The sequence below is a fragment of the Microtus oregoni genome, unplaced genomic scaffold, assembly GCF_018167655.1.
Source record: "Microtus oregoni isolate MIOR12 unplaced genomic scaffold, Mior012 000112F_001, whole genome shotgun sequence".
Classification (NCBI taxonomy): Eukaryota; Metazoa; Chordata; class Mammalia; order Rodentia; family Cricetidae; genus Microtus; species Microtus oregoni.
In genome coordinates this window covers 64,956-80,832 of record NW_024544731.1, presented here as the reverse complement: position 1 = coordinate 80,832, position 15,877 = coordinate 64,956, and the positions used below count along the sequence as shown (strand labels likewise).

Sequence of the window (15,877 nt, the reverse complement as noted above, 5' to 3'; positions counted from 1 at the left end):
GGTTAATTTATGTAAGAGCTAGCTAGGAATATGTCTGAGCCATTGGCCAAACAGTGTTTTAATTAAAAAAAAAAAAAAAAAAAAAATTGAAAAATAAATAAAAAAAATTAAAAAATAAAATTAAATCAACAAAATAAAATAAAAATAAAACCGGAAGCAAAACTGTTTTCCCCCGGCGCCCTACAGTTTGCCCCCGCGGCCCCGCCCCCGCGACCCCCAGGCCCCGCCCCCGCGACCACCAGGCCCCGCCCCCGCGGACCCAGGCCCCGCCCCGCGACCCCCAGGCCCCGCCCCCGCGACCCCCAGGCCCCGCCCCCCTCACCATCTCCCTGTGGCTGGGGTAGAAAGTCTGCGCGATGAGCGGGAATTCGTCCTCGGCGCCGAGCGTCCTGCGCAGGCGGAGCATCTGGGCGAACTGGGGGGGCGGCGGGGGCGGGGCTCGTTAAGCATGCGTGCGGCATGCTAATTTCTGCTCGTTAATTATGCGTGCGGCATGCTAATTTATGCTCGTTAATTATGCATGCGGAATTCTAATTTGTGCTCGTTAATTATGCGTGCGGCATTCTGATTTTTGTGCTCGTTAATTATGCATGCGGCACTCTAATTCATGCTCATCAATTATGCATGCGGTATTCTGGTTTTGTGCTCGTTAATTATGCATGCAGCATGCTAATTTTATGCTCATTAATCATGCATGCGGCATTCTAATTTATGCTCGTTAATCATGCATGCGGAATTCTGATTTTTATGCTCATTTATTATGCATGCGGAATTCTGATTTTATGTTTATTATCTGACGGTATTCCAAGTGCATGTTTATTATGCATACAATATTCTAATTTTTATATCTATTACGCATGTGAAATTCTAATTTCATGTTTATTAGGTATGCATGCAATGTTCTAGTTTTACATTTATTATGCATGCGGTATTCTAATGTCATGTTTATTAATTATGCATGCGATATTCTGATTTTATGTTCATTATGCATGCGATACTCTGATTTTATATTTATTTATTTATTATGCATGCGATTTATTAATTCTTATGTTTATTATGCATGCAATATTCTAATTTTTATGTCTATTTTGTATGCGAAATTCCAATGTTTATGTTTATTAATTATGCATGCAATGTTCTAATTTTATATTCATCATGCGTGCAACATTCTACTTTTTATATTCAATATGCGTGCGATACTCTGATTTTATATTTATTTATCATGCATGCAATTTACTAGTTTTATGTTTATTATGCATGCGATATTCTAATTTTATATTCATTATGCATGCGATTTTCTGATTTATATTTGTCATGTATACAATATTCTAATTCTTATGTCTATTATGCATGCGGCATTCTAATTTCATGCTCATTAATTATGCATGTGATATTCTGATTTTATGCTCATTAATTATGCATGCGATATTCTGATTTTATATTTATTATCTGGCGGTATTCCAACTTCATGTTTATTATGCATGCAGTATTCTGATTTTTATATCTATTACGCATGCGAAATTCTAATGTCGTGTTTATTAATTATGCATACGATATTCTAATTTTATATTCATTATGCGTGCGATACTCTTATTTTATATTTATTTATTATGTACACAATATTCTAATTTTTATGTTTATTATGCATGCGATATTCTAATTTTATATTCATTATATTTATTCATTACATATATATATATTTCATATACTCTTTTATGTGTGTATACAATAAATATAAACTCAGAGTATCGCACGCATAATGAATATAGAAATTAGAATATCGCATGCATAATTAATAGACATAAAATCAGAATATCGCACGCGTAATAAACATGAAATTAGTAAATCGCATGCATGATAAATAAATATAAAAACAGAGTATCGCACGCATAATGAGCATGAATATAGAAATCAGAATGTCGCATGCATAATTAACGAGCGGGTCCCGAGTTCGAGGTCAGTCACGTTTTATATTTATCTGGGTACCCGGCACCCAGCGTTCGGATTCTATTCTCATTGATTGTACACGCTGCGTTATGATTTTTATGTTTATCACGCACACAACCCTCTAATTTTCTCGGGACTCGAACCCGGGTCCTCGGCTCGAACTCGGGACTCAAACACGGGGGGGCTCGAACTCGGGACTCGACTGGAACTCGGGACTCGAACCCGGGGGACTCGAACCCGGGACCTCGACTGGAACTCGGGACTCGAAAACCGGGGGACTCGAACCCAGAACTCGAACCCGGGACCCGCTTCGGGGTACTTGAACTCGGGACTCGAACCTGGGTCCTCGACTCGAACTCGGGACCCGTTCCCCGGCGGACAAGGGAACTTGAACCCGGGACCTCGAACCCGGGACCTCGAACCTGGGACCTCGAACCCGGGACTCGACTCGAACCCGGGACCCACCCCAGGGGACTCGAACTTGTGACTCGAACCTGGGACCTCGAACCCGGGACCCACCCCAGGAGACTCGAACTCGGGACTCGAACCCGGGACTCGACTTGAACTCGGGACCTCGAACCCGGGACTCGACTCGAACCCGGGACCCACCCCAGGAGACTCGAACTCGGGACTCGAACTCGGGACTCGACTCGATCTCGGGACCTCGAACCCGGGAGACTCGAACCCGGGCCCCGCCCCCCCCGGGGGGGGAGGCCTCGCACTCACCACCCAGGGTTTGTCGCAGAAGTTGTAGACGGAGTGCAGGGAGTTGACGCTGGGGACGCCCGCGTACTGCAGGCCGATGACCAGGCTGCGGAAGTCGCCGCCGCGGCGCCCGGGGTTCGAGGAGGAGGTGGGGGCGGGGGCGGGGACGGGGGGCTGGCGGACGAGCACGAAGTCGGGGCGCACGGACCTGGGGGCGGAAAATATAAAATAATATTCCGGTTTCATATTTATTATGCATGCGATATTCGAATTAATATACGAATATTAATTAATGATAGTTGGTTCACAATAATTAATGTTGATACTGATATTAATTAATTTAATCTTATATTCATTGTGCGTGCAATGTTCCAATTTTATTATTTGATGATATTCTAATTTCATATTTATTTATCATGCATAAAATATTCCGATTTTATATTGATTATGCGTGCGATATTCTAATTTTATTATGTCTATTAGGTGTGTGATATTGTAATTTTATATTCATCATGCCCGCGATATTCTAATTTTATATTCATTATTTGATGATATTCTAATTTTTATGTTTATTTATTCATCATGTATGCGATACTCTAATTTTATATTTACTCATTATGCATGCAATATTCCAATTTTATATTTATTATGCATGCAATATCCTAATTTTAAAAATATTATTTGATGATATTCTAATTTCATATTTATCACGCATAAAATATTCCAGTTTTATATTTATTATGCGTGTGATATTCTAATTTTATATTCATTATGCGTGCGAAATTCTAATTTTATATTCATTATGCGTGTGATATTCTAATTTTATATTCATTATGTGTGCAGTATTCCAATTGTATGTTTATTATGCGCGCAGTATTCTAATTTTATATGTATAATATAACGATATTCCAAGTTTATGTTTATTATGCACACAATAGTCCGATTTTATATTTATTTATCATGCATAAAATATTCTAATTTTATAATTATTATTTGATGATATTCTAATTGTACGTTTATTGTTTGACAATATTCTAATTTTATGCTTATGATGCATAAAATATTCCGATTTTATCATTGTTATTTGATGGTATTCTAATTTTTATATTTATTATGCATGCGATATTCTAGTTTTACATTTATGATCGATGCAATATTCTTATTTTATATTTATCGTGCATGCGTTATTCTAATTTTATGTAAATTGTTTCACAATACTCTAGTTTTATATGTATTATCTGACAATATTCTAATCTTATATTTATCATGTGTGCAATATTCTAATTTTTATATTTATTGTGCATGCAATATTCCAATTTTATATTCATTATGTATACAATATTGTATTTATAATAATTCTATTTATTATATTTATTTATCATGCATCAAATATTCTAATTTTACATTTATTATTTGATGACATTCCAATTTTATATTTATTATGCATGCAATGTTCCAATTTTACGCATATTATTTGACAATATTCCGATTTTATTTTTATTATGTAACGACATTCTAATTGAATGTTTATTATGCATTCGACACTCTAATTTTATAGTCACTCATTAGGCATGCAATATTCCAAATCTATATTTATTATGCATGAAATATTCCAATTTTATATTCATTATCTGACAATATTCTGATTTTATATTTATTATGCACGCAATATTCTAATTTCACATACATTGTGCAACGATATTTTAATTGTATGTTCATTATGCATGCAATATTCTCATTTTATGTTTATTATGCATGCAATATTCTAATCTTATATTTATTATGCGTGCAATATTCTAATTTTATATTTATGATCTAACAATATTCCAATTTTATATGTATTACGTATGCAGCGTTCTCATTTTTTGTTTATTGTGCAATCCATATTCTAATTTTATGTATGTTATTTGAAGATATTCTAATTTTATATTTATTTCGTATACAATACTCTGATTTTATATTTATTGATTGAATATACGCACGATTCTTATTCTTTTTTATATTTACTTATCGATTACGCACGCAATATTATCATTTTAATACTCACTCATTATGCACACAGTATTCTAATTTCATATTCATTCATTATGCATACAAGATTGTAATTTTCATTCATTAATTATGCATGCAACATTCTAATTTTACATTTATTGATTAAGCATACAATATTCTAATTTTTATATTCATTAATTATGCATAAAATATTCTAATTTCTATATTTATTGATTAAGCATACAATATTCTAGTTTTATATTTATCAATTATGCATGCAACATTCTAATTTTATATTTATTGATTAAGTGCATAATATTCTAATTTTTATGTTCATTCGTTATGCACGCAATATTTTAATTTTATGTTCATTAATTATGCGTGCAATACGTCGTGGACGTTTGTCGAGTGAATAACCGATAATGCGATGGCGTCACGGACGTTTGTCGAGTGAATAACTGATCACGTTTGTCGACTGAATAACTGATCGCGTTTGTCGACTGAATAATCGATCACGTTTGTCGACTGAATAACTGATCGCGTTTGTCGACTGAATAACTGATCGCGTTTGTCGACTGAATAACTGATCGCGTTTGTCGACTGAATAATCGATCACGTTTGTCGACTGAATAACTGATCGCGTTTGTCGAGTGAATAACTGATCACGTTTGTCGACTGAATAACCGATCGCGTTTGTCGACTGAATAACCGATCGCGTTTGTCGACTGAATAATTGATCGCGTTTGTCGAGTGAATAACCGATCGCGTTTGTCGACTGAATAACTGATCGCGTTTGTCGACTGAATAACCGATCGCGTTTGTCGACTGAATAATCGATCGCGTTTGTCGACTGAATAACTGATCACGTTTGTCGAGTGAATAACCGATCGCGTTTGTCGACTGAATAACCGATCGCGTTTGTCGACTGAATAACTGATCACGTTTGTCGACTGAATAACTGATCGCGTTTGTCGACTGAATAACTGATCACGTTTGTCAACTGAATAACTGATCGCGTTTGTCGACTGAATAACTGATCGCGTTTGTCGACTGAATAACTGATCGCGTTTGTCGACTGAATAACTGATCGCGTTTGTCGACTGAATAACTGATCGCGTTTGTCGACTGAATAACTGATCGCGTTTGTCGACTGAATAACTGATCGCGTTTGTCGACTGAATAATTGATCACCCCACGCGCACTGACCTCACCGCCCGGACCCCATTCCGCAGCGACTCCACGGCCACCGAGAACCCGGCGCCGCCAACGCCCCCGCCGCGCGCCACCAGGTGCAGGTCCGAGAACTCGGCCTGGGGGGGGGAATAAAATAAAATAAAATAAAATAAAATAAAATAAAATGAAATAAAATAAAATAAACACGCGGAAAAGAGTTAAAAATAAAGAAATGTGTAAAACACGGAAAAATGAAGGCATCGATGGGTAGGATGAAAATAAAATAAATGTATATATTTATTATTAACGTAAACAAACGTATTTAGGACAAACGTGGAAAATGAAGGCATCGATAAATACTTAAATCAATATTTAAAATAAATACTGAAAATGAATTCATCGATAAATACTTAAAATAAATGTTTAAAATAAACGCTGAAAATGAATGAATCGATGGATATTCAAAATAAATCAATGTTTAAAACGAATGCCGAAAATGAATTATTATCAACAGATATTTACAATATATATTTAAAACGCTGAAAATGAATGCATCGATGCATATTTAAAATAAAAAAAATGTTTAAAATAAATACTGAAAATGAATGCATCGATAAATACTGAAAATAAATCAATATTTAAAATAAATACTGATCATCATAAACAACAAATCAGATCGCATCCTGTGTAGGAGTCGAATATTTAAATATTTAATAAACCAATGTTTAAAATAAATGCTGAAAATGAATTCATCAATAAAGATTTAAAATATATATTTAAAATAAACGCTGAAAATAAAATCAGTAAATGTTTAAAATAAATGCTGATCATCATAAACGATAAGTCGACATTCCGTGTAGAAGTCGAATATTTAAATATTTAAAATAAATATATATATTTACAACAGACGCTGAAAACGAATTCATCGGTGGATATTTAAAGCAAATATGTCCATTAATAAAATAAACACGTATTTAAAACGAACGCTGAAAATACTAAAGCGCACGACCGCGTGATTCGCACTCGGGACCTCACCCCCGGCCGAGCTCACCTGCTCGACTTTGATGTCGACGTCGCCGTGGATCTTCTTCCCCTTGAAGTACTTGGCCCTGGGGGGGGGGAACCAAAAAAAAAGGGGGGTGGGAGGTCAGAGGTCAGAGGTCGGGGAGTCGATCAACAAACACGGAGGACGGGGAGTCGATCAGCAAACACTGAGGTCGGGGAGTCGATCAACAAACACTGGGGATCAGCAAACACTGAGGATCAGCACACACTGAGCACACACTGAGGATCAGCACACACTGAGGATCAGCACACACTGAGGATCAGCACACACTGAGCACACACTGAGCACACACAGAGGATCAGCACACACTGAGCACACACTGAGGATCAGCACACACTGAGCACACACTGAGGATCAGCACACACTGAGGATCAGCACACACTGAGGATCAGCACACACTGAGGATCAGCACACACTGAGCACACACTGAGCACACACTGAGGATCAGCACACACTGAGGATCAGCAGACACTGAGCACACACTGAGCACACACTGAGCACACACTGAGCACACACTGAGCACACACTGAGGATCAGCACACACTGAGCACACATTGAGCACACACTGAGCACACACTGAGGATCAGCACACACTGAGGATCAGCACACACTGAGCACACACTGAGGATCAGCACACACTGAGCACACACTGAGGATCAGCACACACTGAGCACACACTGAGGATCAGCACACACTGAGCACACACTGAGGATCAGCACACACTGAGCACACACTGAGCATCAGCACACACTGAGCACACACTGAGCACACACTGAGCACACACTGAGGATCAGCACACACTGAGGATCAGCACACACTGAGCACACACTGAGCACACACTGAGGATCAACACACACTGAGCACACACTGAGCACACACTGAGGATCAGCACACACTGAGCACACACTGAGGATCAGCACACACTGAGGATCAGCACACACTGAGCACACACTGAGGATCAGCACACACTGAGCACACACTGAGGATCAGCACACACTGAGCACACACTGAGGATCAGCACACATTGAGCACACATTGAGCACACACTGAGGATCAGCACACACTGAGCACACACTGAGCACACACTGAGCACACACTGAGGATCAGCACACACTGAGGATCAGCACACACTGAGGATCAGCACACACTGAGCAAACACTGAGGATCAGCACACACTGAGGATCAGCACACACTGAGCACACACTGAGCACACACTGAGCACACACTGAGCACACACTGAGCACACACTGAGGATCAGCACACACTGAGGATCAGCACACACTGAGGATCAGCACACACTGAGCACACACTGAGGATCAGCACACACTGAGCACACACTGAGGATCAGCACACACTGAGCACACACTGAGGATCAGCACACACTGAGGATCAGCACACACTGAGCACACACTGAGCACACACTGAGCACACACTGAGCACACACTGAGGATCAGCACACACTGAGGATCAGCACACACTGAGGATCAGCACACACTGAGGATCAGCACACACTGAGCACACACTGAGGATCAGCACACACTGAGGATCAGCACACACTGAGGATCAGCACACACTGAGCACACACTGAGCACACACTGAGCACACACTGAGGATCAGCACACACTGAGCACACACTGAGCACACACTGAGGATCAGCACACACTGAGCACACACTGAGGATCAGCACACACTGAGCACACACAGAGCACACACTGAGCACACACTGAGCACAAACTGAGGATCAGCACACACTGAGCACACACTGAGGATCAGCACACACTGAGCACACACTGAGGATCAGCACATACTGAGGATCAGCACACACTGAGGATCAGCACACACTGAGCACACACTGAGCACACACTGAGGATCAGCACACACTGAGGATCAGCACACACTGAGCACACACTGAGGATAAACACACACTGAGCACACACTGAGCACACACTGAGCACACACTGAGGATCAGCACACACTGAGGATCAGCACACACTGAGCACACACTGAGCACACACTGAGGATCAGAACACACTGAGCACACACTGAGCACACACTGAGCACACACTGAGGATCAGCACACACTGAGCACACACTGAGGATCAGCACACACTGAGCACACACTGAGGATCAGCACACACTGAGCACACACTGAGGACCAGCAAACACTGAGCACACACTGAGGATCAGCACACACTGAGCACACACTGAGCACACACTGAGCACACACTGAGAACACACTGAGGATCAGCACACACTGAGCACACACTGAGCACACACTGAGGATCAGCACACACTGAGCACACACTGAGCACACACTGAGCACACACTGAGCACACACTGAGGATCAGCACACACTGAGCACACACTGAGGATCAGCACACACTGAGGATCAGCACACACTGAGCACACACTGAGGATCAGCACACACTGAGGATCAGCACACACTGAGGATCAGCACACACTGAGCACACACTGAGCACACACTGAGCACACACTGAGGATCAGCACACACTGAGGATCAGCACACACTGAGGATCAGCACACACTGAGCACACACTGAGCACACACTGAGGATCAGCACACACTGAGGATCAGCACACACTGAGGATCAGCACACACTGAGGATCAGCACACACTGAGCACACACTGAGCACAAACTGAGGATCAGCACACACTGAGGATCAGCACACACTGAGCACACACTGAGCATCAGCACACACTGAGCACACACTGAGCACACACTGAGCACACACTGAGCACACACTGAGGATCAGCACACACTGAGCACACACTGAGCACACACTGAGCACACACTGAGGATCAGCACACACTGAGCACACACTGAGGATCAGCACACACTGAGGATCAGCACACACTGAGCACACACTGAGGATCAGCACACACTGAGCACACACTGAGGATCAGCATACACTGAGCACACACTGAGGATCAGCACACACTGAGCACACATTGAGGATCAGCACACACTGAGCACACACTGAGCACACACTGAGCACACACTGAGCACACACTGAGGATCAGCACACACTGAGGATCAGCACACACTGAGCAAACACTGAGGATCAGCACACACTGAGGATCAGCACACACTGAGGATCAGCACACACTGAGCACACACTGAGCACACACTGAGCACACACTGAGGATCAGCACACACTGAGCACACACTGAGCACACACTGAGCACACACTGAGCACACACTGAGGATCAGCACACACTGAGGATCAGCACACACTGAGCACACACTGAGGATCAGCACACACTGAGCACACACTGAGGATCAGCACACACTGAGGATCAGCACACACTGAGGATCAGCACACACTGAGCACACACTGAGCACACACTGAGCACACACTGAGGATCAGCACACACTGAGGATCAGCACACACTGAGGATCAGCACACACTGAGCACACACTGAGGATCAGCACACACTGAGCACACACTGAGGATCAGCACACACTGAGGATCAGCACACACTGAGGATCAGCACACACTGAGGATCAGCACACACTGAGCACACACTGAGCACACACTGAGCACACACTGAGGATCAGCACACACTGAGGATCAGCACACACTGAGGATCAGCACACACTGAGGATCAGCACACACTGAGCACACACTGAGCACACACTGAGCACACACTGAGGATCAGCACACACTGAGCACACACTGAGGATCAGCACACACTGAGGATCAGCACACACTGAGGATCAGCACACACTGAGGATCAGCACACACTGAGCACACACTGAGCACACACTGAGCACACACTGAGCACACACTGAGGATCAGCACACACTGAGGATCAGCACACACTGAGGATCAGCACACACTGAGGATCAGCACACACTGAGCACACACTGAGGATCAGCACACACTGAGCACACACTGAGCACACACTGAGCACACACTGAGCACACACTGAGGATCAGTACACACTGAGGATCAGCACACACTGAGGATCAGCACACACTGAGCACACACTGAGGATCAGCACACACTGAGCACACACTGAGCACACACTGAGGATCAGCACACACTGAGCACACACTGAGCACACACTGAGGATCAGCACACACTGAGGATCAGCACACACTGAGGATCAGCACACACTGAGGATCAGCACACACTGAGCACACACTGAGGATCAGCACACACTGAGGATCAGCACACACTGAGCACACACTGAGGATGAGCACACACTGAGCACACACTGAGCACACACTGAGCACACACTGAGGATCAGCACACTGAGCACACACTGAGCACACACTGAGGATCAGCACACACTGAGCACACACTGAGCACACACTGAGCACACACTGAGCACACACTGAACACACACTGAGGATCAGCACACACTGAGCACACACTGAGGATCAGCACACACTGAGGATCAGCACACACTGAGCACACACTGAGCACACACTGAGGATCAGCACACACTGAGGATCAGCACACACTGAGCACACACTGAGGATCAGCACACACTGAGCACACACTGAGGATCAGCACACACTGAGGATCAGCACACACTGAGCACACACTGAGGATCAGCACACACTGAGCACACACTGAGGATCAGCACACACTGAGCACACACTGAGGATCAGCACACACTGAGCACACACTGAGGATCAGCACACACTGAGCACACACTGAGGATCAGCACACACTGAGCACACACTGAGGATCAGCACACACTGAGCACACACTGAGGATCAGCACACACTGAGCACACACTGAGCACACACTGAGCACACACTGAGCACACACTGAGGATCAGCACACACTGAGGATCAGCACACACTGAGCACACACTGAGGATCAGCACACACTGAGCACACACTGAGGATCAGCACACACTGAGCACACACTGAGGATCAGCACACACTGAGCACACACTGAGCACACACTGAGCACACACTGAGCACACACTGAGGATCAGCACACACTGAGCACACACTGAGGATCAGCACACACTGAGGATCAGCACACACTGAGCACACACTGAGCACACACTGAGGATCAGCACACACTGAGGATCAGCACACACTGAGCACACACTGAGGATCAGCACACACTTAGCACACACTGAGGATCAGCACGCACTGAGGATCAGCACACACTGAGCACACACTGAGGATCAGCACACACTGAGCACACACTGAGCACACACTGAGGATCAGCACACACTGAGCACACACTGAGCACACACTGAGCACACACTGAGGATCAGCACACACTGAGGATCAGCACACACTGAGAATCAGCACACACTGAGGATCAGCACACACTGAGCACACACTGAGGATCAGCACACACTGAGCACACACTGAGGATCAGCACACACTGAGGATCAGCACACACTGAGCACACACTGAGGATCAGCACACACTGAGGATCAGCACACACTGAGCACACACTGAGGATCAGCACACACTGAGGATCAGCACACACTGAGCACACACTGAGCACACACTGAGCACACACTGAGGATCAGCACACACTGAGGATCAGCACACACTGAGCACACACTGAGGATCAGCACACACTTAGCACACACTGAGGATCAGCACGCACTGAGGATCAGCACACACTGAGCACACACTGAGGATCAGCACACACTGAGCACACACTGAGCACACACTGAGGATCAGCACACACTGAGCACACACTAAGCACACACTGAGCACACACTGAGCACACACTGAGGATCAGCACACACTGAGGATCAGCACACACTGAGGATCAGCACACACTGAGCACACACTGAGGATCAGCACACACTGAGCACACACTGAGGATCAGCATACACTGAGGATCAGCACACACTGAGCACACACTGAGGATCAGCACACACTGAGGATCAGCACACACTGAGCACACACAGAGGATCAGCACACACTGAGCACACACTGAGCACACACTGAGCACACACTGAGCACACACTGAGGATCAGCACACACTGAGGATCAGCACACACTGAGCACACACTGAGGATCAGCACACACTGAGCACACACTGAGCACACACTGAGCACACACTGAGGATCAGCACACACTGAGCACACACTGAGGATCAGCACACACTGAGCACACACTGAGCACACACTGAGCACACACTGAGCACACACTGAGGATCAGCACACACTGAGCACACACTGAGGATCAGCACACACTGAGGATCAGCACACACTGAGCACACACTGAGCACACACTGAGGATCAGCACACACTGAGGATCAGCACACACTGAGCACACACTGAGGATCAGCACACACTGAGCACACACTGAGCACACACTGAGCACACACTGAGGATCAGCACACACTGAGCACACACTGAGCACACACTGAGGATCAGCACACACTGAGCACACACTGAGCACACACTGAGCACACACTGAGCACACACTGAGCACACACTGAGGATCAGCACACACTGAGCACACACTGAGGATCAGCACACACTGAGGATCAGCACACACTGAGCACACACTGAGCACACACTGAGGATCAGCACACACTGAGGATCAGCACACACTGAGCACACACTGAGGATCAGCACACACTGAGCACACACTGAGCACACACTGAGCACACACTGAGGATCAGCACACACTGAGCACACACTGAGCACACACTGAGGATCAGCACACACTGAGCACACACTGAGCACACACTGAGCACACACTGAGCACACACTGAGGATCAGCACACACTGAGCACACACTGAGGATCAGCAAACACTGAGCACACACTGAGCACACACTGAGCACACACTGAGCACACACTGAGGATCAGCACACACTGAGGATCAGCACACACTGAGCACACACTGAGGATCAGCACACACTGAGGATCAGCACACACTGAGCACACACTGAGGATCAGCACACACTGAGCACACACTGAGGATCAGCACACACTGAGCACACACTGAGGATCAGCACACACTGAGGACACACTGAGCACACACTGAGGATCAGCACACACTGAGGATCAGCACACACTGAGGATCAGCACACACTGAGCACAAACTGAGGATCAGCACACACTGAGCACACACTGAGCACACACTGAGCACACACTGAGGATCAGCACACACTGAGCACACACTGAGGATCAGCACACACTGAGCACACACTGAGCACACACTGAGGATCAGCACACACTGAGCACACACTGAGCACACACTGAGCACACACTGAGCACACACTGAGGATCAGCACACACTGAGGATCAGCACACACTGAGCACACACTGAGCACACACTGAGGATCAGCACACACTGAGCACACACTGAGGATCAGCACACACTGAGCACACACTGAGCACACACTGAGCACACACTGAGGATCAGCACACACTGAGGATCAGCACACACTGAGGATCAGCACACACTGAGCACACACTGAGCACAAACTGAGCACACACTGAGGATCAGCACACACTGAGCACACACTGAGGATCAGCACACACTGAGGATCAGCACACACTGAGCACACACTGAGGATCAGCACACACTGAGCACAAACTGAGGATCAGCACACACTGAGGATCAGCACACACTGAGCACACACTGAGGATCAGCACACACTGAGCACACACTGAGCACACACTGAGGATCAGGACACACTGAGCACACACTGAGCACACACTGAGCACACACTGAGCACACACTGAGGATCAGCACACACTGAGCACACACTGAGCACACACTGAGCACACACTGAGGATCAGCACACACTGAGCACACACTGAGGATCAGCACACACTGAGGATCAGAACACACTGAGCACACACTGAGCACACACTGAGCACACACTGAGGATCAGCACACACTGAGGATCAGCACACACTGAGCATACACTGAGGATCAACACACACTGAGCACACACTGAGCACACACTGAGCACACACTGAGGATCAGCACACACTGAGGATCAGCACACACTGAGCACACACTGAGGATCAGCACACACTGAGCACACACTGAGCACACACTGAGGATCAGCACTCACTGAGCACACACTGAGCACACACTGAGGATCAGCACACACTGAGCACACACTGAGCACACACTGAGCACACACTGAGCACACACTGAGCACACACTGAGGATCAGCACACACTGAGCACACACTGAGGATCAGCACACACTGAGGATCAGCACACACTGAGCACACACTGAGCACACACTGAGCACACACTGAGGATCAGCACACACTGAGGATCAGCACACACTGAGCACACACTGAGGATCAGCACACACTTAGCACACACTGAGGATCAGCAAGCACTGAGGATCAGCACACACTGAGGACACACTGAGGATCAGCACACACTGAGCACACACTGAGCACACACTGAGGATCAGCACACACTGAGCACACACTGAGCACACACTGAGCACACACTGAGGATCAGCACACACTGAGCACACACTGAGGATCAGCACACACTGAGGATCAGCACACACTGAGCACACACTGAGCACACACTGAGGATCAGCACACACTGAGGATCAGCACACACTGAGCACACACTGAGGATCAGCACACACTGAGCACACACTGAGCACACACTGAGCACACACTGAGGATCAGCACACACTGAGCACACACTGAGCACACACTGAGGATCAGCACACACTGAGCACACACTGAGCACACACTGAGCACACACTGAGCACACACTGAGGATCAGCACACACTGAGCACACACTGAGGATCAGCAAACACTGAGCACACACTGAGCACACACTGAGCACACACTGAGCACACACTGAGGATCAGCACACACTGAGGATCAGCACACACTGAGCACACACTGAGGATCAGCACACACTGAGGATCAGCACACACTGAGCACACACTGAGGATCAGCACACACTGAGCACACACTGAGGATCAGCACACACTGAGCACACACTGAGGATCAGCACACACTGAGGACACACTGA

At 45.6% G+C, this 15,877-nt stretch overlaps 1 protein-coding gene across 1 annotated transcript in view; it reads right to left on the bottom strand.

Annotated features, from left to right (window-relative positions):
- Positions 1-15,877, bottom strand: part of LOC121443699 (synapsin-1-like) — a 59,626-nt gene that overhangs the window by 10,540 nt on the left and 33,209 nt on the right. The window contains exons 2-5 of the mRNA XM_041645504.1: positions 6,869-6,926; positions 5,851-5,954; positions 2,674-2,860; positions 323-415 (exon numbers count right to left, since the gene is read on the bottom strand). Of these exons, the coding sequence (XP_041501438.1) occupies positions 323-415; positions 2,674-2,860; positions 5,851-5,954; positions 6,869-6,926 (442 nt within the window). The remainder of the gene's footprint in view (positions 1-322; positions 416-2,673; positions 2,861-5,850; positions 5,955-6,868; positions 6,927-15,877) is intronic.